Source organism: Diceros bicornis, chromosome 18, assembly GCF_020826845.1.
Source record: "Diceros bicornis minor isolate mBicDic1 chromosome 18, mDicBic1.mat.cur, whole genome shotgun sequence".
Taxonomy (NCBI): domain Eukaryota; kingdom Metazoa; phylum Chordata; class Mammalia; order Perissodactyla; family Rhinocerotidae; genus Diceros; species Diceros bicornis.
In genome coordinates this window covers 41,165,664-41,189,787 of record NC_080757.1, presented here as the reverse complement: position 1 = coordinate 41,189,787, position 24,124 = coordinate 41,165,664, and the positions used below count along the sequence as shown (strand labels likewise).

At 48.8% G+C, this 24,124-nt stretch overlaps 1 protein-coding gene across 2 annotated transcripts in view; it reads right to left on the bottom strand.

Moving 5' to 3' along the window:
- Positions 1-24,124, bottom strand: part of ODAD4 (outer dynein arm docking complex subunit 4) — a 31,991-nt gene that overhangs the window by 6,703 nt on the left and 1,164 nt on the right. Inside the window, exons 2-10 of one of the 2 annotated variants that reach the window (XM_058560975.1) lie at positions 14,849-14,975; positions 12,771-12,902; positions 12,365-12,515; positions 11,604-11,665; positions 11,130-11,295; positions 9,585-9,809; positions 9,209-9,416; positions 4,361-4,447; positions 2,945-3,141 (exon numbers count right to left, since the gene is read on the bottom strand). In XM_058560975.1, coding sequence (XP_058416958.1) covers positions 2,945-3,141; positions 4,361-4,447; positions 9,209-9,416; positions 9,585-9,809; positions 11,130-11,295; positions 11,604-11,665; positions 12,365-12,515; positions 12,771-12,902; positions 14,849-14,975 — 1,355 coding nt within the window. Of the gene's footprint in view, positions 1-2,944; positions 3,142-4,360; positions 4,448-9,208; positions 9,417-9,584; positions 9,810-11,129; positions 11,296-11,603; positions 11,666-12,364; positions 12,516-12,770; positions 12,903-14,848; positions 14,976-24,124 lie in introns of those variants that run through there. The other variant, XM_058560976.1, reaches the window with a different exon arrangement.

Sequence of the window (24,124 nt, the reverse complement as noted above, 5' to 3'; positions counted from 1 at the left end):
CTCACCACAAAGGACCAGAACCTGGCAACCTGAGCCTTGGATCTCAGACTATTTAACAGGGTCAGTGAGAGAAAAGGGTCTGGGGTGGGGGCCCGTGCACACATCATGTGTCTCCAGGGCAGGGGGACAACTCTATCTTTAGATTGTTCCAGAAGAAGAAATCCATATTTTTAAAATGTTCGCTCAGATTTTTTAACAACACTGTGGAGACCAAACAAAACATCGAAGGGCTGGCTGCGACTCGTGGGCCAGCATTGGGACCTCGGCTCTAGCTCCCACACTGGTGTAATCTGAACCCAGAGAGGAGGGGGCCCACCAGAGCTCACCCAGCCAGTTAGTGCTGGAGCTGGCACTGGAATACCTGACTAATTGACCGATTGATTGCCCTTTAAAAGAGCTTAATTTCAGGAAGGAAGGAGAAAAGTGCTCCCCAGCCAGGGTCTGGGAAGCCCACACTCCAGTTTCTTCACACACCACTACTTTCTCCTATAACTAAGTACCCAAGATCCACTCCCCCACCAAGAATTGCTTTGGGATCCATGGGGAAAGGAGGGCCTTGTGTCCGTAAGTCAAACTGCAAAAGGCTATTACTTGAAAAGTGATTCAAATAATAATTCTGAAAGTATGTGGAGTCACAGTAAATGAGGCCAAATATATATATTTTTTCAAATACACATTTGAAAAGGAGAGTCACAGTTTTCATTCAGAGACCTCTCTGAGTGAATGTGAGTGTCATTCTGACACTGCAGGTCTGCAGAGGAGTCATAACGCTTATTCAAGGGAGTAGAACATTAAAGGCTATACCTTTTGTTTTTAACTGAATACGTAATCTAAAGTTATCTTGATTCTGGGAGCTGTTTTCCTCTACTTTTCCCCTCCTCTATACATCCACAAATCCACATATTTATACCTACATTTTTGTTGAGCCACAAATAAAAGCTTTTCTAAGGAGTGTAATTGTTTCTCACCACTGTTAGAGACACTTATGAGAAGTTGATGCGAGGGCAGGAACGAAGAAATTAATACACACTGAGCGCTAACTATATGCCAGTTCCTGTTCTAAATGCTTAAGCACTTAAGTATGACCTTAGTTCTTCACACCAACCCTACAGCCAGATACTATAATTATCCCTGATTACAGAGGATGCAACTGAGGCACAGAGTGGACCTGTCCAGGGTCCCTGAGCCAGGTGGCCCCAGAGCCCAAGTCCTGCCCGCCAGGCTGTGCGGCCTCTACAACCCACTGGCTCCCAGGCTGCCGCGTCTGATATTTTCAACCCCAGAGTGGGGAAACTGAGACCGACAGGGACCAGGGGCCCTCAGGGCCTAATAAGTCCTCAACAGTGGACTCAGGACAGCACCAACCCTGAGGGGTACACCCTGTCTCCCCTTCAGCTTACACGGTACCCTCCTAAGAACAGGAAAGCCACAGTGATCGTGTCTTCCCCCAGGTTAGTTTCCAATGGTTTTCTCGACACTTTTAGGAAAGAATCTACGATTTGTATCTAGGCCCATGAAGCCCTGCTGATCCGGCCCCTCATCATCCTCCACCCTCCAGGTCCCCAAGAGCCCCCAGCCGACACTGGTCTCCTTCTTTTTAGATTTTTTTTTTTTTTTTGGTGAGGAAGATTAGCCCTGAGCTAACATCTGTTGCCAATCCTCCTCTTTTTGCTGAGGAAGATTGGCCCTGAGCTAACACTTGTGCCCATCTGCCTCTATTTTATGTGGGACACGGCCACAGCACGGCTTGATGAGCAGTGTGTAGGCGCAAACTTAACCACTACGCCATCAGGCCAGCCCCTCCTTCAGCTTTTTAAATAAGCCAAACTCCTGCCCACCTTCATAAATGCTGTTCCTTTGGCTGGAAAGCTCTGTCCTCAGCTCTTAGAACAGCCGGTGCCTTCTGATCCTTAAAGTTTCTGCTTAAAAGTTACTTCCTCAGACATGAGGGCAGAAAATATTTATCAATTTTGCTCCCTACTTACACCCAACTTGGTGCATAGAAGGTGCCAAGTAAGTATTTGTGGTGCAAATAAATGAATGAGAGATTCTGCCCTGATTATAGCACCTGTCACACTTCCTCCTGTCCAGGGTCAGCTGGTACCAGGGCGAGGCAGCTCAGCACAGTGATTAAGAGCCCCAGCGCTGGAGTCCAGCGGAACTGGGTTCTAGTCCCAGCTCCAGCGCTCACTAGCCTGGGGCCTGAAGCCATTTCTTTTTTAACTTTGTATTATGAAATATTTAAAATATACCTGAAAGTAGAAGGAATAGTATAATGAACCTCATTACTCATCACCCAGCTTCAACAATTATCAAAACATCACCAGCTTGCTTCACCTATTCCTCCTCACCCCCTGTTCCTTGTTGCTTTTTTTTTTTTACAACTTTATTGAGATGTAATTTACATATTCTAAAATGGACCCATTGGTAAGTATACAGTTCAGTGTTTCTTAGTAAATTTATAGAGTTGTGCAATGATCACCACAATCCAGTTTTAGAACATTTCCATCACTCTTTAAAGTTCCCTCATATGACCTGGGGCAATCTGCTGAGCCACTCAGTGCCTCAGTTTCCCCATCTGTAAGGTGAGGATAACAATGCCTACCTCATTGGCTTGCGTAGTGAGGAAATGCAAGAGCTCATGTGTAAAGGGCACCACAGCAAGAGGAAAAGGGGCTGTCTGACGACAACACGATGCTGCAGCTGAGCTCCACAAGGGCAGGGGCAGCTCTTGGGGCGGCAAGCCCTAACCGAGCTTAGCTTAAAGGAGGCACTTGCCCTGTGCTGGTCAAAACGGAGGGGTTTATCCCAACTCTCAGACTCAGAATTAATCTGGTTAGGGACACACTGGGATGGTAAGTCTGGCCCACAGGATTCCCAGCCCCAGTGTGGCAGCTGGGACTGAGGGCTGGGAAAGGCAGGGTGATCCTCTCTGAGCTCATACCTTGTGCCTGCGCCACCAGAACACTGGCATTCAGCTGCCACTCTATGTCCCCTTCTTCCTCCGCGCACTGCTGGGACTTCTCGCCATAATTCTGGGCCTGCCAGGGCTGGTCCAGCTCCAAGTAGCAGCGGCCGATCTCATGGAACAGCCAGGTCTTCTCCAGGGTGGTTTTTGCCAGAGGGATCTTCTCCTCCCACCTGGGGACACGATGAACCCAGGGTCAGCTTCCTTACCTCAAACCCTGCACTTGGCCACAGGAGGCCAAGGCTTCCTAGTGGGTGGCTGAATAAAAACTCTTCTCCAACTACCAGTTATTTAGATACAGGGGTGGAGCTAATAAGTATTAACATATTTTAAAACTACCAAAGCTATTTTGGTACATCTATGGGATCAAATTTGATACAACAGTTGAAAATAATGTTTACAAAATAGCATTTGAAATAACATAAAAATAATGCTTAAGAATACTATTAAGTACATTTAAGAGAAAATCAACACAGAATAAAGACTAGAATGAAAAAACAAAATATCAATACAAGAAAGAGTAGGATTAGAATTAGTACTTGACTTTGGGTGGTGCGACTGAATAATTTTTCTTCTACTTTTCTATATTTTCCAAGTTAATATTTTAACAATAAGCACATACTTACTATAAAATTTTTATTGTAAAAAGATACTAATGGGTGGGTGAACTCTCATACTCTTCTTTTGGCACATAGAGGTGCCATTCAGGAAATCACATTACATGCAGCAGAAGGCTGCTGGAGAACAAGTCTATTTCAGTCAAGCGACGGGGGCCTGAAGGACGATTTCTCTCTGCGCTAAGCGAGTGGCACAAGGAGCTGGCTCTCCGAGGGCAAGCTGGTCTCGAGGTCAGGCCATCCCCTGAGTCTCCCTGGGGCTGAGCAACCCCACTGGAGCAGATCACCAGCCCCAGAGTTAGACATCAAAAGCCCAGCAGCTGGGCCATCTGGCAGTGACCCTGCGTGACCTCACAGAGTCACAGAACAGCCTCAGAAGAGGTCCCAGGGGTCAGTTGGTCAACCAATTCCTGAACTTGCACAAAGGTAAGGATCCCCTGGAGTGACTTAAAAACAGATTCCTGAGCTCCAGCCCTGACCTGTAGGATCAGAATTCCCAGGGGGAGTCATTCAGAGGCCTAACAAGTCCTCCAAGTGATTCTTATCACTGGGAGAAGTGTTGAGAAAATTCTGATGCTATTCTATTAACTCATTTAACTCATGAGCCCCAGAGTTTACAAACTGGCTTGCTCACAGTTGCCTAGCAGAGGCAGAAGCCAAACTCAGTTCTTCTGATGCCTCTTTGCCTGGCATCCTGGCCCCTGGCAGGAAGTCTGGTGTGAGGGTGAGAAGCACTGGCCTCGGGGTGGGGAAGGGGCAGTCCTTCGTCACTCACGTGTCAATGGCTTGCTGGAATTTCCCAACTCTGGCAAAAACCCTACCAATGTTGTCAAGGGCTCTCGACTTGGCATCAGGAAGGTCACTGTAGGGAAGAAGCAAGACAAGTGTTCACTAGAAACCAGCTGTCATAGGCACTGTGGAAATTGAAAAGAAGCCAAAGACACGGGCCCTGGCCTTAGGAACTCAGGGTCCGGATGGAGGGACGATGCCCAGGCTGGCCAGGCTGTGGCACACAGGCTCTCCGTGCCCTATCGGGACCTTTCTGGAGGGCAATCAGTCAACAGCTCGCAAAGATGTCCCCTTGATGCAGCGATTCCTCTTCCAGGAATTTACTCAAGAAAGTAATGTGACAAGAACACTCATTAAAGCACTGTTTATAATAATAAACACTGGAAACAATCTACACCTCATCAGTGCCCTAGCACGACCATTTTTGTGCATAAAAAAAAAGTCCCTGATATGTTAAGTTTAAAGTCAGATTACAGGAGCTATACTCTGTGTATCGTCCCATTTGTGTTAAAATAAATACGCACAATGCTGTGCTCCCGGCTTTGACAATGAAGGGGCCAGGAGCCACGGAGCACAACGAATGCAGCTCTAGAAGCTGAAAAAGGCAAGGAAACAGTCTCCCCTTGAGCCTCTCGAGAGAGCACGGCCCTGACAACACCTTTGATTTTGGACCCATGAGCCACGTCAGACTTCTACCCTCCAGAACCGTAGGAGAATAAATGTGTGTTGTTTTAAGCCACCAAAAAATAAGTAAATAAATTAAAAGTGGGCATTTTAAATAGAGGGAGAGAGAATTAACTATTCACAATGATTACCCAGGGGAAATGAGAGTATGAGGGAAACTTTTATTTTATCCATATTATCTAAATTTTTTACAGTATTTGTGTGTCATCAGAAAAGAGATTAAGATATTCCATAAAGCAAAAGACAATTGTTCCCCTACATCAGTTCTTTACCATTACCATATGAACAGTCTGATCTCTCTGTGAAAAAATACCTCCTTCCCAACAAATAAAACAAGAAAACCCTCCCGCCATCCCACATCCCCTCCACCGGCATCTCCTCTCACTCTCTCCCTTCCCAGACAAGCTTCTCCCCCTCCTCCTCGCCCCTCAGGCCCTGGCAGCCCAGCAGGCCTCCATGTTCTCCATGAAGCTCTCCTCCTCTCATTCATTCTCCCCACCACTGCCAGGCCTGCCTTTCTACAATGCAGACCTGATCAAGCCATTCCTGTGCCCCCAGAAATGCTCACACACATCTGCGGAGTTTCACGGTAGCACCGAGTGTCACGGCAGAAATGGAGCAGCCTCAGTGTCTGCCCACAGGGATGTAGTCGCATAAATTACTGTGCTGCCGAGAGACCTTCCTATGAAGCCATTTAAATGGGACTCTTTCTAAGAAACCTTCTTTAACAAAACATAGAAACAAGTTACCTTTGTTTTAGAAATACTGTAAGTTCTGCTTTCAGCACCACACAGTTCTGAAGCAACTACAACGCTGCAATACTCGTGTCAAAACAGACTCCTCATCAGCCCTCAGGACCTTCAGCCTGAGTTCCTTCCTCCTCAGTGTGGCATCCGGTCCTCCCACTCCCTCAGGTCCCAGCCCCAGCCCTGCCACACCACCTGCAGTTCCCCAAATCCTCCATCCCTGCATGTCCCTCTGCCTGGGGTGCCCTTATCCCTCCCCCTCATCCATCCATCCTCTCCGAGGCCTCCTCAGCTCCCAGCAATGCTCCCCCACCCCTCCTCCTTGGACCCTCAGCCATCCTTTGCCCCTGCTCCCAGCACTTCTGGTGTAGGCCTGCCCTCCTAGAGTGAGTGCTCTGTTATGGTATGATGAATGAAGGAATAAGTTGTAATATGTTAATTTATTCATAACAATAATATGTAATAATAAATAACAATAATAGTAATGAGAAAGCATGCAGTCAAATCATCTATAAAGTATTCGAAGAAAGAAACAGGGGCTGGCGTCACTGAAGAAGCTACTTAGACCATTTGGGATGTGAGCTGCGCCTTGAAGGGTGGTAGGCTCTGGGGAGCGGGCAGCAGGGGGGCGGGACTGGTTAGAGAGAGGGAACACAGCACATGGGGCACACTGAACTCACAGGGAAGCCTGGAGGTCCGTTTGTGCATGTTAAGAAGGAACTAACATCATTTAGGGAACACCCCTGCTTACTTATGCAGCCACTGCGCACACATTTATTGCACGCCCGTTATGTGGCAGGTGCTGGGAAGGGAAAGGGAACAGAAGATAGTCCCTTCCAAAGTCCAAAGTCTGACAGGGCAGACGGGGTAGGGGTGGCCGTGCAAAGGGAGCAGAGGAGGGAGGGAGGCACTTAGTACTTCAATTCTGAAGGATGGGTAGGAGGGAGCTGATGAAGACAGTGCTGCCGAAAGAGAAAGCAGCCCTGTTTAGGGACTAACAGGAGCCACAAGGTGCTGGCCGGGTCACAGGATGCTCAGGGGCCTGGAGAGAACCAGGTCAAGAGGCCAGGACCAGTCAGGTCTGGAAGGGCGCTGGAACTTTATCCCGACCACTGGATTTGTTTTGCACAGAAGGGCCAGCTGGGCTGCAGGAAACCCAGGTCAGAGGAAACAGGCAAGAAGTGAGGAGGGCCTGGACGGAGCTGTGGGAGGGAAACAGAGGAGGGAGGGCGCTCTAGGAGACCAGAGGGAGGAGGCACAGACAGGCCAAGGGTGGGCTGGGCCTGAGCACTGAGGCGAGGGAGGTGTCTGGGAAGCTGCCCAGGCTGCTTCTTGAGACTGAGTGGCCACCAGTCCCATCCCCATGGATAGGGAATGCTGGAGCAATAGGTTTGGGAGGAAGATAAGGGATTCCACTTTGAACATGTTAAATTTGGAGTTCCTGTGGGACATCCAAGTGGAAATGCCTTGGAATCCATTGGATATGCAGGAGAGGCGAGAAGTAAAGATTTTTACGTCTTTAAGACATGAGAGATGGCAGGATTCAAAGTACTGGAAATATATATACTATTTAATCTTCATAATCCCTGTGAATGGGTATTATTATGCCTTCATTAGAGGTAAGGAGACTGAGAAGGTGAGCAACTTAATCAAATCCACACAGCTTCTGAGGGCCAGAGCCAGGAACCAGACAGGTCTGTCTCCAAAGCTGGTGGCGGCTTGTTTGTTTTCTCCTTCTGCTTGGCCAGCATGTGACAGTCCTGCTCAGCACGGGGCAGCCAGGTGAGAAATGAACTGGGAACGGATCGCATGTAGTGCTCGGACAAGTGAGGAGGAGAGCGCAGGAGGCAAGAGTGTTCAGGAAGTACAGTTTGACCCAAATGAAGGACTGACATTGGAGGGGTGTGCAGAGGTGCGTTCAGAGAGGGCCTTGAGTGCCAAGCAAAGGCGTTTGGTTTTAACCTGCAGGCAATGAGGGGCCAAGATCTGTGTGTCAGCAAGGGAAGGAGAACTGACAGATGAAAAGCAGCGAGTCTCTGGAGGGGAAGTGGGAGCAGCTGGAGGCAGGGAGAGCCGGGGGCTGACCTGCGAGCGGAAATGGGAAGATGGGAGACTGGGAGAGGCTCAGAACTGTGGGGCGAGTAGAAACTGGGGAGAAGAAAGTCACGAATGACTCCCAAGGGTAGAACCAGGGTGCCCAGAAAGCAATGGTACCTCCGAGAGGGGGCCATCATGTCTTGGGAAGAGCTGGTTCCCATGAGAGTTGAAATTACTGTTATACAGAAACCTGGCATTGTCCTGAAGTCTTCACAAGTAATTCTGCATGCCGTCCTCCCTTCGCCCTATCAGCTCGGGGCTATTGTTATGCCCATTTGACAGAGGAGACACTGAGGCTGAAAGAGGTTAAGTGCCTTGCCTAAGGTCCCACGGCTTGGAGGAACAATTCTGCAGTCTGGGTAGGCCTGACTCCAGGGCCCACGCTCTCGGTCAGCGCTGTGGTTTCTGAGGCCCCGTGTGATTCGACTCCTACCCACTTGATCCAGCCTCCTCTTGGCCACTCTTCCTCCGGCAATACTCTGTACTCTCCAGACTTAAGCTTCCTCCTGCCTGCCTCAGGGCCTTCTCACAGGCCAAGTGTGTCCCCCAACGCCCAGTCAAGTTCTCCTGGAATATACTTTGGATAGCACTGGGTCCTGTACTTTTTCTTCGTGACACTTCCACAAGTGCAATTTATTAGCTATATCACTTTTTGTTTCTGCAGGAAAATGACCCTTGTGTCTAGTCACTGCTCTGTCCCTAATGCTAGAAGCATCTGGCATGTCTGGGGTTGATGAATGCTTGTTGAGATGATGTAAGAATAAAAATACCCAGGGCTGGCCTGGTGGCGCGGAGGTTAAGTGCACACACTCCGCCTCGGCGGCCCGGGGTTCACAACCGGTGAGTTCAGATCCCGGGCGTGGACTGATGCACCGCTTCTCAAGCCATGCTGTGACAGCGTACCATATAAAGCAGAGTAAGATGGGCACGGATGTTAGCTCAGGGCCAGTCTTCCTCAGCAAAAAAGAGGAGGATTGGCAACAGATGTTAGCTCAGGGCTGATCTTCCTCACAAAAAAAAAAAAATAAAAATAAAAATATCCCTAAGAGCCAAACCATTGGGAGCTTTTTGAAGTTTGGGGCCACTGCCTTCCTCTTTGTGGCACAAAAGCTGACAGTCTGGGTCTGCCCCTCACCCTCAGTCCTGGGCAGGTGGCTCCTCCCTCTGGGGGAATCTACCTCTAGCACGAAGGGCAGAAAACAGGAGCTCAGCCACCAGCAGCCCTGGCAAACGGCCGAGACAGAACCCCAGCCCCACGTCTCTGCAGGCCCATGGCCTTTGCCGCGTGGCCTGCCCCAGGCACTCACTATTCCTTGGCGATCTCCAGGTCCTTTCTGTGGTTCTGCAGGGCGGCCACCATCTGGCCCAGCTCAATCTGGGCATTCCCTATGCAGCTGTACAGGTTTCCAACCAGTTCATCCTTGTTGGGCACCTCCTCTTTGTTCCACTCCAGCACCTTCTTCAGCACTTTCTCAGCTTTCTGAAGGCTTCCTTCAGCACTGCCGCTGGTCAGCACTGGGCAGGGAGAGAGGTGATGTGGGGTGAGAGCAGCTTCCTCAGGGCTGACAGGGGAACCCGCCTCCCCAGACACCATCCACAGGCCAGCGAAGCCAGGGGCTCAGGCTACTATGCTGCTCCCTCCCAACCCGGCAAAGGCCCCACTCTTCTGAGAACACCGCCCACACATGTCGATGTCCTCAAGGCTCTTGAGGATGTAGTGGGCTGTCTCAGAGGGACGGCGTTTGCGGTCCCGCAGCCATTTCCCCTGCATCAGCTTCCGGTCCCGCTCCCTGGCATAGATGGGCTTCTGCTGCCTCCAGAAGTTACTACGGGTGTCCAGGTAGTTGATGCCCGTCATGATGAGGTCCTCCACAGTCAGGCCATGCTTGATGGTGCCTTTGATCAGGTCTGTAAGGAGGAACCAACCAGAACAGGCTTCTAAGGGAGTTGCCTCCTCTTGGCTTGGGGTCCCTGCTGTGGGGCCCCCTATAGGAAACTCTGCCTGGAGTTGTGGCAACAGTGAGGAAAGTGAGAGCACATGGGTGGCAGAGTGGGTCTCTCTGGGCCCAGATGAGGCCGGAGCCCCCCCGCTTCAGTCACTCCCGTGGTACAGAACTTAGTGCACAGGCCCCTTATGGCAAGATATGAGGAGCTGGTGGAGAGGCCTCAGCCCTCTGGGCTCCCCCATTTCAAGCTGTGTCTTCAGAGAAGACTGAGTCCAGATGACTGACTTGGCCCAAGTTGCCAGTGCCAAGTGATTCGCCAGGTGCCAAATGGGCCAGTGCAAGCTGGGAGGTGGAGGGGCATGGTCAAGTCCTGCCCACCTGGCCTGAGCAGAGGTTAGAGCTGGTAGCAAAGCTGCGAGGCCACTCGGGGTAATATCCAGGTCACCCCTTCTCTCCACAGGAGGGAGGGAGGGCAGGGTTCAGGCCTGTTACAGAGATGTGCAGGCAGTGAAGCTGCCTGTGACACAGACCTGCAGGGAATCCTGCAGATGACCTTGGGCAGTCAGTCCCAGAGAAAAGGCACTGGATTCAAGAGTGATCCCTGCTCAGGCTTATCAGCTAATGGCAATACTCCCGCACCCCGGGTTTATGTGAGACATTCGTTTCAAGGCTCTGTCCTACTTCCTGTCACTGCTGGCATCGTGGGGGGAAAGAGCGTTGGACTAGAGGTTAGGAGGCCTGGGCTCTGGTGTCAACTTCACCACTAAATTGCTGTCACCTTGGACAAGTTACTCCCCACTCAGGGTCTCTCTTTCCTTATCTAAAAATAGAGGGACCGGACCAGATGAGGCTTCAGGACCCTCTAGGACTAGTATCCTAAGAGTCCCCTTCTAGCTCCTCCCAGCTGGATTCCTTTGCCCCTTGTACAGATTGAAGACCCAGTAGACGCCCCTCAGGGACCACGACGGTAGAGGAACCCAAATCTCCGACATTCCCTCGCAGGGCACCACAGTGCTTAAGAGCACTGGTTTTGAAATTGGACATCCTAGATTCAAATCTGAGAACTGAGTCACTGCTTACCTACGTGTGACCTTAGGTGAGTTACTCAACCTTTCTGTGCCTCAGTTTCCTCATCTGTAAAATGAGAACGCTAGTGAAATCTGGCCATAGGAATGTGTTGGCAAATATTATATGATAGGCTCTGCCCCTGGCTCATGCATTAAGCATTCGCCCCAGATTTCCTTTGCCCCAAGTTCCCTGTTGCAAAGAAAGTGTCCGAAACCTTCATCCAGTAGGAGCTTCTCCAGGTACTCCTTGTCCACGTAGAGCTCGCCCAGGAGCTGGCGGACAATCTTCTCACTCTTGAATGAGCCCTTCCGCTTGGACTCTCTCTTGGGGTGGTGGAGGAGGTGTCTCAAAGGATGAGGCTTCTGCTGGGCTTTCATACTCTGGGAAGATGGAGCAACACACAACAGAGCCTTAGCAAGGGGCACAGATTACCTAGTTACGGCCCCAGGGTCTGTGATCCCAGGCTCCGCCTCCAGGACCTCTCTGTGGGCCAAGGACCATGGAGTGTGTCTGGTCCAGGAGCAGCTGGGCTCCCAAGACCCCTCTGGAGCTGGGGCAGAATCCCATGGCTGCCCGAGATGGGCAGGAGCTAATCGCTCCCAGGCAAGAAGCCACTAAGACCTATGCCCTGCAGCCACACATGGCCTCTTCCCTTGGAGGGATGTGGCGTCAGAACCAGGGCCCTTACCTCAGCCTGCTTGGTTAGGAAGGAGAGGTCCCCTTTGTTCTCTAGCTTAATCGAAGAAGGACCTGTTAAGGACAGAAGCCGGGGCTCAGGTTGGCCAGGGCCCCTGGGCACAACATATCACATATTTTATGTGGAAATGGCTGCATAAGAAAGATGGCAGAGGTTGTGTCAAAGCTGGCTCTGAGCCAGCCTAGCAGGCAAATGGTACAGGACGTTTGGTAGAACACTATTCTAGGAGCTAGGCAGCCCTCGCTAGCCCAAGACCATGGGAGCCAGATTTCCAAACAAATGAAGGCCCTGGGCACCAGGGAGCTCTCTATCCCATGCTATTTCCACACTCTTCAGCCCACAGTGGCAAGCTCTTGCTTTCTCCCCTCCTCCTCCTGCCACTAGGCTGATGGGAAAGGCCAGCCCTTGGAGCATACATGGTAAGGGAGGAAGCCAGGGACTAGGGAAGGCTGGGCTCGGGAGCCCATTCTACCCTATGACACCAGGCGAAAGATAGGCCCACTGTGAAACAGCCATTCTCACGTGGCTTTGAGGAGAACCAGATGCTGCAGTGCTCAGTACAGTGGATCAAGTACTGTCCTCCCAGTGGACAGCTCCTAATCCTCAACAAAATCAGGAGCAGCCAAACGCAAGCATGGGAATCCCTGTGGGCCTGGTGGTGGTTGCTCACCCAGTGTACCTCAGGCCTTCCTCCAAACCTAAGGATTCCAAGAGCCTTCCTGGATAAGGGCGTAGGCCCCATGGTCACTCACTTCCCACTGAGTTGTTGATGGCTTCCTGGGCTTTCTGAATTCCAACTTTGAATTCCCGATCAGGCCGCAGCTTATAGCCTCGATGGTAGAACACCAAGGCAAACTCAAAGTCTCCCATAGTGTACAGGGTCTCAGCCTTTTGTAAAATCCCCTGGAATGAGAGAGAGTCAAATCAAAGTGGACAGACAAGGCCTTACAGGACTCAGGTGCGGTGGAACAGAAGAGTCCTGGGTTGAGGGTCAAGGTTGGGATACAGGGGCAGGGAGCTAGGCAAGTGACCTATAAAGAGAAAATGACATCAAACTCTACATAGTCCAGCTGATTCTTTAACCACTTCCAACCAGAGGCTGCTGCAGGCAACAGCAATGATGAAAGTAAGACTGAGTCCTCCCACCCACACAGTCACCTTGCAGAAAGTCGGGTCACCCTGGAGTGAAGCCTCAGCATCTTTCAGGGATTTCTCCAACTCTCCCATCTTCAGGAAGCACTTGGAACGGGCAACCAGGCAATTCTTATCTCCATTCTGAAGGTGAAGAGCCTGAGAAAGGAACCACCAGGTTGACAGGCAATGGGCAGGGCAAGGTAGAAGCTGGACTGGAAACAGTGGCCCAAACCCTCCTGCCAGAGTTTCAAGGGGACTCCTCAGGCCAGCAAACAGGTCTTTGGATCTTTTTTTTTTTTTTTTCTGAGGAAGATCAGCCCTGAGCTAACATCCATGCCAATCCTCCTCTTTTTGCCGAGGAAGACTGGCCCTGAGCTAACATCCATGCCGATCTTCCTCCACTTTATGTGGGATGCCGCCACAGTATGGCCTGACAAGCGGCGCGTTGGTGCTGCGCCCGGGGCCCAAACCCGAGCCACCAGCAGTGGAGCACGCGCACTTAACCGCTATGCCACGGGGCCGGCCCCAGGTCTTTGGATCTTATCAGACCAAAAACAGCACAACACTGATCTTGGCTCAGTCAACTGCATGTGGCTCATTTTGAACAAATCAAATCATCAGCTATTGTGAAAGCCACTGGCTGAGATGTGAGACTATATTACTCTGGGGCTATACTGAATTTCCCCCAATATCTGGGATTCCTCCAGTCCACCTAGACAATAGAATCTTAGGATGTTTGGTGCATACCAAATTCAACCACAAACCTGAAATGACTACGCAACACACTCAAAATACATTTCAAAGGCTAAGCATTCTGAAGGCTAACAAAATGGATTTTAGGATAATATACAACTTGAGTTACCCATGTCTGTTTTTACATAGCTTACCGAGAATGAATTTCAGGGGATTAAGGTGAAAATGCCAGGAAAACTGAAACTGTGATTTTGGCCCTAAAGTGAGAGCAGAACGCTTCCCCTACTCCCATCCTCTCTTCTTCTGTTTGAGATCATTACTGCAGTCTGTGGTGTACTGTCCTTCCTGAGGCATCAGACTGCACCCGCCCCTTTCTAAGACCTTTCTACTCTTTCAGGAAGAGGAAGTAGTTACTGTCTTTTGTGAAAAAAGGCCACTTCTCAACTAAAGCTATCTTCCCTTGGGGTGTTCTTTTTTCTCAGCCTGAGCTTCTGTAGGACAGAATATGATCCAGAAAGAGGAGAATGGGTTGGGGCAGGGCTCCTGAACTCAACTGTTGCCCTATCTGGTCGATCATTTCTGGTTTTAGGGTATGGTTGGCGATCAAAAGGGACAAAAGCCGCTGGGTAGCAGTTGAGAAGCTTGACTTTAGGGGGAGCCTTGGGACTGGTTAGACGGCTAGCCTACCACTCCATTTGGAATAAGAAGTGGGCTATTTGTTGTAAAAGAAATTGTCATAAGAACATCTAATAGCTTACTTGCCAGGGAGTATAGTATGGTGGTTAGCACCTCAGCACTGGAGTCTGAGCACTGGGTTTGAATCCTTCCTCTGCCACTTGCTAGTTCAGTGATCTTGGGCATGTTACTCAATTTCTATATCAGTTTCCTCATCTACAAAATGGAGTAATAACAGTACCTCTCTCATAGGCTGGTACTGCACTTAGCAGTGCACCTGATACCCTAAAAGAGCACTCAATCCCTTTAGCGTGGGGTGGGGCAATTTATACTAAGGTTGTATAATAATGTTATTTACTGATCATCTCCTGTGAGCAACTGTGTGCCAGAGATTTCACCACTTCTACACGCAGCCTCCCAGCCAATCTCTTGGCCAATGATGGGAAACTGAGGCTGCTCTGTAGAAGGGAGCCAGTCAATCAAGAAACATTTAAGTAAAAAAAGTAGGAGAAGAGGTCACTGTTAATGCAGAGAATGGTTATCCACAATCAGGCAGAACGTAAGCGGGAATTGGTAGAAAATGACCAAGCAGGGGCTTCTCTGTGACAGCAGAGCATCAATCAGGAACAAGTGAATAATAGAAACAATAGGTCCTCCAGGCATCATCAGGACCTCAGTGTTATCAGGAATCGAAAGTGATGATGGGTGATTGATAGGTTCAGAGCGCGACTCACGTTGCTGAAGCTATGGGCGGCTTTAGAGAACTCCCCGCAGAGGTAGAGCCGCTCGCCCTCCGCCATGTAAGAGGGAAAGGTGCTTCGCAAAACGTCAGTTTCCGGGTCCGACATGGATTCGGAGACGCTGAAGCGGAAAAACGGAGGAAAAGAAGAACCTCGGTCCGGCTTGTGGAAGCCCCGTCTCTTAGCAACCGGGAGACACAGAATTACTTCCACCGCCGCACGCCCGCCGCGCGCGCTCCTGCGGGGCTTGATTTCCGGGAGCAACCGCCGCCAGCCTGCGCATGCGCCAGAGCAGCCGCGCCCTGGGCGGAGGCGTGCCGAGCGCGTGGCCGGCAGCTGTCAAGCGGTTAGGCTCCGCAGTTTGCTGCTGAACGCTCAATCGGTTCTCTCTGGAGTTGCATCGTGTCTAGAATTTACAGCCAGGAAAACAGGAAGAAGATTGAGGGCAGAATTCCAAATGGGGATAAGGCATGTCAACCTAAAGAAATCTAGAAGGAGATGATAGAACAAAAAGGGTTTATTTGGGATGAAAGAATTGCAATTCGGGGCCCACAGATTCCCGTAGTAATCTAAACAGTGTCCCGCTAAGGAGTGAAAGTCAGGAGTTTTTAGAGAGAGGAGGCTTGCTTAGGCCACTTACAAAGAATTTTAATTGGGGCTGGTGGCAGAAAGCCAATCTTGGCTAATTATGATTGATTGCTAAGACTATAGCTAAGCAAAAATGTCATTACTGTAACAAGTTGCAGATGTTCTTGCAGCCTCCTTGGACTCTTTGCGTTTGGCCTAGTTCAGAGGTTCATGGTTCTACTTGGTGAGGACATGCATGAGGCCCATTTCCTTAATGGCCTCCCGGCTCCATTTTAAAACCCCTTGACATGAGTGACTCCATTTTGTTTCACATTTCACAGGCATACATGGCACGGAGATGTGCACCGCATACTGCTGTCAGGGGAGAGAGCACTAGGCTTGGAGTGGGAGTACTTGGGTGGTCTGTACTTCCTGGCTGTGTGACCCTGCACCAGGCATGTAAAGGCTCTGAGCGTTAAGTTTTCCACCTGTGAAGTGAACGTGAAGATAATAAAACCTTCGGGATGTGAGGATTTGCATGATACTACTTGGAAAATAATGTTAGGTCAACCTTCAATTTAACACATTTATTTAGCACTTGCTAGTGGCAAGCCTTGATCAAAGTCTTTCCTGACATCCTTCCCCATTCCCTCACTCTCCCCACCAAAAAGGTGGACTAGGTTCTTCTAGGTTCCAACGAACATCCTGCCTTTACTACATTACTTTTAGAACCTTAACTCCCAATGCCAACGAGATTGTGACCTCCACTGAGGCAGGGACCTTGTCTTAACCTTGTATTTCTAGAATTCAAGGGGGGGGGTGGCCCTGGCCCGGTGGCATAGTGGTTAAGTGCACGTGCCCCGCTGCTGGCGGCCCGGGTTGGGATCCCGGCGTGCACTGACGCACCGCATGTCAGGCCATGCTGCGGTGGCGTCCCATATAAAAAGTGGAGGAAGATGGGCAAGGATGTTAGCCCAGCGCCAGTCTTCCTCAGCAAAAAGAGGAGGAGCGGCATGGATGTTAGCTCAGGGCTGATCTTCCTCACAAAAAAATAAATAAATAAAACAAGAGACCTGAATAAGCTCAGTGGCTTGTGTCAGTGTCTGTTTTCTGGTTGTGTTAATGTACTAAAGTTTTTCAAGATGTTACCATTGGAGGGAACTGGGTAAAGGGTACATGCGAACTTTTTGTATTATTTCTTACAACTGCTTATGAATCTACAATTATCTCCAAATAAAAAGCTTGATTAAAAAAAGAATACCAAGATTAAAAAATAACATGGTCCCGGGGCCAGCCCCGTGGTGCGTAGTGGTTAAGTGCGCGTGCTCCACTTCAGCGGCCCGGGGTTCGAAGGTTCAGATCCCGGGTGCGGACATATGCACTGCTTACCAGGCCATGCTGTGGCGGCGTCCCATACAAAGTAGAGGAAGATGGGCACGGATGTTAGCCCATGGCCAATCTTCCTTGGCAAAAAAAAAAAAAAAAAAAAGAGGAGGATTGGCAACAGATGTTAGCTCAGGGCTAATCTTCCTCACAAAAAAGTAAAATAACATGGTCCCTTCCCTGAAAGTGTTCCGTGTTATCGATCAGATGCATAAGCAATAATGACTACTCAAAGTAATATTAAGTTATTCAAAGTCTCGTGTGCCTGTGAGGGAGATAAGGACAGAGTGGTGTGAGGCCCAGACAGGTGGATGATTCAGTCAGGGTCTGGAGTGGATTAGAGACAGCTTCACAGAAGGGATAACATTTGAGCTTAGAGGGAGTAGGATGGTGACCAGGAGACGTAAGTAGGGAAGGAGGTGAACAAAGGCCAGAGGTGTGTAAGTTCACAAGGTGTGTAAGAAGCAGCAGCCCCACGCACTGGAATGAAACTCATCCTGTTCTAGATTGTTAAGATAGGCACATAGGTGAGTTGAACACACTGCTGAAGTCACCAGCAGTTAATGGGAAAAAATCTCATGCAAAAAACACAGACAAAAACAAAAACAACTTCCTGCAAAGAGGAAATCTATAGATTCATGCAATCCCAATTAAAATCCCAGCAGACATTTTTTTTTTAGTAATTGACAAGCTGATTCTAAAATTTATGTGGAAATGCAAAGGACTTAGAAGAGCCAAAACAATTTTGAAAAAGAAGAACGAAAGAAACTTATGTTCTGCTTTCAAGACTTATTTTAAAGCTACAGTAATGGTATTAGCATAAAGATTGATACATAGATCAATAGAACAGAATAGAGAGCCCAAAAATAGATCCACACAAATACGATCAATTAATGTTGAACAAAGTTGCCAAGGAAATTCAATGGAGAAAGGATAATCTTTTCAACAAATGATGCTGGAACAACTGGATAGCCAGATGCCAAAACAAAACAAAACAAAACTTGACCCTTAGCTCACACTATATACAAAAATTAACTCAAAAGAATTAAATACAAGAGGTAAAATTATAAAACTAGGGGAAAAAATAGTGAAAATAATAGGACACAAAAAGCATGACAAAGAAAAAGTAAATTTGGGACCAGCCTGGTGGCGTAGCAATTAAGTTTGCATGCTCTGCTTCAGCGGCCCGGGGTTGGTCGGTTTCGATCCTGGGTGTGGACCTACTCACTGCTCATCAAGCCATGCTGAGGCGGTGTCCCACATAGAGGACTTAGCAGGACCTACAACTAGGATATACAACTATGTACTGGGGCTTTGGGGAGAAAAAAAAAAAGAGGAAGATCGGCAAGAGACGTTAGCTCAGGGCCAATCTTCCTCAAAAAGAATAAATAAATAAAATAAAAAATAAATTGGACATCATCAAAATTAAAATCCTTTGTTCTTCAAAAGATACTGTTAAGAAAATTAAAAGGCAAGCCACAGACTGGGACAAAATATTTGCAAAACATATATCTGACAAAGAACTTGAATCTATAATACATAAAAACCTCTTACAACTCTATAAGACAAATAAAAAGTGACCAATAGATTTGAACAGTTCTTCATCAAAGATATACAGATGGATAATTAGCACATGAAAAGATGCTAAACATCGTTAATCATTAGGAAAATACAAATTAAAAACCACAATGAGGGCCGGCCCCGTGGCTTAGCGGTTAAGTGCAGCGCCCTGCTACTGGCGGCCCAGGTTCAGATCCCAGGCGCACACCGGCGCCGCTTCACCGGCCATGCTGAGGCCGTGTCCCACATACAGCAACTAGAAGGATGTGCAACTATGACATACAACTATCTACTGGGGCGTTGGGGGAAAAAAAAGGAGGAGGATTGGCAATAGATGTTAGCTCAGAGCCGGTCTTCCTCAGCAAAAAGAGGAGGATTAGCATGGATGTTAGCTCAGGGCTGATCTTCCTCACAAAAACAAAACAAAACACAGTGAGACACCACCTCACACCCACTAGAATGGTTAAAGGAAAACCACTGACCTTACCAGGTGTTGGCAAGGATGTTGAGCAACTGGAACTCTCCTATACTGCTGGTAGGAATGTAAAATGGTATAACCACTTTGGAAAACAGTTGGGCAGCTTCTTAAAAAGCTAAACATATGCTCACCATATGACCCAGCTGTTCCACTCCTAGGAATTTACCCAAGAGAAACCAAAGCTGTACACGAACATTCATAGCAGCTTTATTTCCAATAGCCCCAACTGGAAACATATCGGTTGACAGGTGAATGGATAAATAAATTGTAGTTTATCCGTATAATAACTACTCAGCAATAAAAAGGAAAGAACTAGTGATATATGCATAATATGGATAAATTTCAAAATAAGTGCTGAGTGAAAGAATTCAGACAAAAAAGACTATATGATTCCATTTATATAAAATTCTAGAAAATGCAAACTTAATCTATATTGCCCAAAAGCAAAACAATGCCTCTTGCGGGGCCAGCCCTGTGGCACAGTGGTTAAGTGCGAGCGCTCCGCTTTGGTGGCCTGAGGGTCCGCAGGTTCAGATCCCAGGTGTGCACCGACGTACTGCTTGTCAAGCCATGCTGTGGCGGCGTCCCGTATAAAGTAGAGGAAGATGGGCATGGATGTTAGCACAGGGCCAATCTTCCTCAGCAAAAAGAGGAGGATTGGCATTGGATGTTAGCTCAGGGCTGATCCTCCTCACACACATACACAAAAAAGCAATGCCTCTTCTGAACATGGAGGTAGATGGGGGGATAGATCATAGAGGAGTACAAGCAGACTTTTGGGAGTGAAGGATATGTTCACTATCTTGATTGTGGTAATGTTTTCATGGTATATATGTGTTGAAACTCATCAGATTGTATACTTTCAATATGTACAGTTTATTGTATGTCAATTATATATCAACAAAGCTGTTTAAAAAATCCCAATAAAATAGCAATAATAGTGTGTGCTTTGGGGCAGTTTACAAAGCACTTTGTGATCTTCACAGCACCCTAGTGAGGGAGGGAGCCAGGCAGTATTTTCCTGGTTTCACAGATGAAACACTGAGGCTAAGAGAGATGACAGGATTTGCCCCAAGCCACAGCAGTAGGATATAGGTGGGCTGGACTGGGGTCCATGCCTTGGGCTGGATTGGTAGGGTAAAAAGCACTGGAATTGGATCCCAACCTATCCCGGCCATTTACTAGCTGGGCTCCTCATGTTACCTTTTTATATCTTCTTTTACTGTGAAATAGAACATAGGTACAGAAACATACATAAAACATACACGTACAGTTTAATAAATGACTATAAGATGAACACCCACGTAATCATGACACAGGTAAGTCAAGAAACATTGCTGGGGGCGTGAGGGGTGGGGCCGGCCCAGTGGCACAGCGGTTAAGTGCGCGCGCTCTGCTGCCATGGCCCGGGGTTCTGATCCTGGGCGTGCAGGACACAACGCTTGTCAAACCATGCTGTGGTGGCATCCCATATAAAGTAGAGGAAGATGGGCATGGATGTTAGCCCAGGGCCAGTCTTCCTCAGCAAAAAGAGGAGGATCGGCGACAGATATTAGCTTAGGGCTAATATTCCTCACAACAACAAAAAAGAAACATTGCCGGGCCAGCCCTGGCGGTCTAGTAGTTAAGGTCAGTGCGCTCTGCTTCAGCAGCCTGTGGTCAGGCCCGGTTCCACGGTGCGGACCTACACCACTTGTCTGTCAGTGGCCACTCTGTGGTGACAGCTCACATACAAAAAGGGGAAGATCAGCAGCGGATGTTAGCTCAGGCGAATCTTCCTCAGCAAAATAAAAGAAAAAACATATTGCCAACAGGAGGTTCTCTGTGAGGCCCCTCCCCAGTCACGACTCCATCCCTGCACCGCCACCCCTCCCCAGGTAACCACCACCTTCCCAGTTACCACCCTGGTGTGAGCCCCCATGTCTCCCTTGGATTACTGCAGTATCCTTCTAACTAGGTCTCCTTGTTCTACCCTTGCCTTCTTACCCCTTCCTTCTCAACACAACAGTCAGAATATTCCTTTTCCAATGCAAGTCAGATCATGTCATTCTATTCAAGACCCTGCAATGGTCCCTCATTCCACTCAGAATGAAAGCTGCCCTCGCCATCACTCCCTGTGCTCTAGCCACCTGGCCTCCTTACTGTTCCTTGAACAGAAAAACGCCAGACATGCTCCTTCCTTAGAGCCTTTGCTCTGGCTGTTCTCTCAGCCCCAGATGGCCTGAAATGCTCCCTCCCAGCCACTTAACTGACCCTCTCCCCTCCTTCATGTATTTGCTCAAATCTGTCCTTTGCGATGAGGCTTACCCTGACCACACTATTTAATACTGCAACTTACTTGCCCTCTCCCTCTCATTTGGGAATTCTTGATCCTCTACTCTGTTTTCTGGTTTCCACAGCACCATTTTCTTGGGCCTCAGTTTCCCCTGCATTTCCTCTGTAAAATAAGAGAATTGGATTAGGGGATTTCTGAGGTCTCTTTTGGTTCTGATGTTCTATGAATCTGTGATCAAGGAGCCCTGAATAAGCAGTATCTAAGTTATGAGGGAGAGAGGTAAACACAATCCACGCTGGGGATGAGGCCTCCAAACATCCTAGGGTGAGGCACAGTCCTAAACTCTTAAGATTGGTGTCAGGGGAGAGACTTTGGCCCTGAAGGAGCCTGACAACTCTTATTTATACACCATGACCTCTGCTTCTGCCTGCCCCTGAGAGAATTCTCAAACACAGCACATGGCAAAGAGGGACAAGAGGCAAAAATAACAAACTCATTCAGAGATAAGGTTAAACATGTCAAGTAAAAGTCAAGGGTAAGTTATCTGTGTGGGGGAGGAGCTGTGCAGGTTCTGTCTTAGGACCGGAAGTGGTAAACTGCCTTCCTAGGGGAAGGCTTCCAGAAAGAGGAGGGATTTTCACAGGAACATACGTGGTGGGGAGGAGGCAGCGGCAGTTTTTAAGAGAGAGTGAGGGTAGAGTTCGGGGTGACTCTGGGAAGAGGCCAGCCAAGAGCTGATTGGTCTATCTGGAGACTATTTCTTGAGCACAGATGCTGGCTGTGGCCGCACCTCTCTGGGGAGCTTCCCCAGGACATGTGGACCCTTGGCTCCAATTGGAGGCTGGCCAGTTTTGGGCAAAAAGTAAGTGTTGCAGGAGTGAGAACCCTTCCGGTTCTTCGCAGGGCGGATCGTGATGGGTCTCTGCCATAAACCCCTGTCTCTGGCCGTCACAAGCAGAGAGGTGGGTTTAGAACTGCACACTCAGGTAGACCCTCCTCCTGGCTGCGTCTCCTCCCTCTTCCCCCCCCCCCCCCGCCTCTATAATTTCTTTCATTCACACGTTCATTCCAGCGTTTATTCAGTGGTGCACACAGTGAGTGCCTAATATGTGCCTGGCCCCATGCTAGGTACTGGGGATGCCAAAACGAACAAGGCACACTCTTGGATCTTGAGGAGCTCACAGTCAAATGGGGTAGACCCCTTGGATATGATTTTCTTCCCCTACTTCTCTCCTGTAGCAGGTTGCAGTGGACAGGACAGGAGACCTGGTGGCAGAGGGTCAGTTGTTCATCTGCACAACTGCTCAAGGGGTTGCTGTGAGCAGTATGCATTAGCACCCAGGCCTTTCACATAGTAGGCACTCAATGAATATTAGCTAAAATGGATTATAATCTAGGAGGGAGTCATTAGGCAGTCTAAGCCTTCTGAAACTGAGGTAGCACGCCCAAAGCTGGATGCAGAGATGGTACCCATATCCTTCTGTGTCTGGTGACATGGACCTGTCCTCCAGCCCAGTCTAGAAGTGGAGGAAGGTGGTTCAAGTAGGAAAAACAAAAGAGTTTAGAGCTTTTAAGTCAGAGAACAGAAAGATGAGAAGATGGGGCCCAGACTGGTTACTTTAGGGCAGAGGAGCCTCTGTAGGGTCACGGTGGGGTAATGAGAGAGTCTTTCCTGGGAGAGTTGGGGGTTGGGGTACAGGCCTGGAATGGGACCACTGAGAAAACTGAAACATCTCAATGGTTAGCTGGCTCACGGACCCTCTGGCCTGTGCCTCTCCTCCCTCACTCCCTGGACAGTTTCTTTCTTGTTGCCCCTGCCCAGAACTAGTCAAACTTGGGCCCAGCAATACCTAGATGGGGGACTTAATCACTCAGCAAATATTTATTGAGCATTTACTATGTACCAGGCCAGATTCAAAGTGCTGGAGACACACCAGTCGAAGAAAACAGACAAAGATCCTTATCCTCATGTACATATGCAAGTATATCTGAAGGATAAATTGTTAGAAATGGAATTGATGGGGCAAAGGGCAGGTGCATTTTAAATTTTTATTGATATTGCCAAATTGACGTCAAAGAGTTTGTTATAGTTTATATTTTCCCGGATGCCTGTTTCTGGACGAGTGTGTCTTTCTAACCGGAAATTGCTGCATAAGTGATTCCTCCTGACTGCAGTCTTCCTGCTAGCCCAGGAAGAGCCTGAACTGCTGTCCCCCAAGGCCAGAAATGGAGTACCTTCTAGGACATGTTTTCTTTACCTACAGAGAGGTGACCCTTCTCCCAGATTTGTGCTGTTTGGGGATATTCTTGGTAGGGATGGAGCTCAATCCGTGTAGGGGTAGAAGACTCTCTAGGAGAGGAGAGAGGAGGTGAGGAGCTGCTATTTCAAAAGGATGCTTGTGAGGGAAGGGACCAGAAAGTGACATCATCAGGGATCACTTGGTTCAGGCATGGGCAGCAAGTTTAGCTGCCCCACTCCTGGCTACAACAGGACTAGGGGGAGGAGGGCTTGGGGAAATTTTTGTCCAGGAGAATGTTGAAACATTGTTGCAGTGTGAGTATGACCCTGGTGCTTGGCAGGGGCACAGGCATGCTGATTCTCTGCACCGTGGGCTGACCTCTTCACCTGAACTATCAGACCATAATTCTCCTTCCTGGAGTTAGACAGACCTACAGGACTGGGGTGGAGGTGGGGAAGCTCCAGAATGTCAAAGCAGTAAATGTATGTCCTGGTTTCCATGACTGTCTGATTTCAAATATTCTGCCCCTCAAGTTTACCAGCACCTATTAGACCGGGTGTCCCAGTTTTTGGTTTGGAAAATATAGTATGTCTCACAAGTAACGGAGAGGGGGCAGGCAGCAGTTCATTCATTCCAGTGTCTAAGCGTGGGATTGTGGGGAGGGCGCCGGGAGCAGAAGACAGGCAGAGATGGCCCCAGACCTGTGCTAGAATCTCCCATTGAATTCTCAGCTCCGTGCTGAGGTGAGCAGGTGAGTGGGCCAGAAG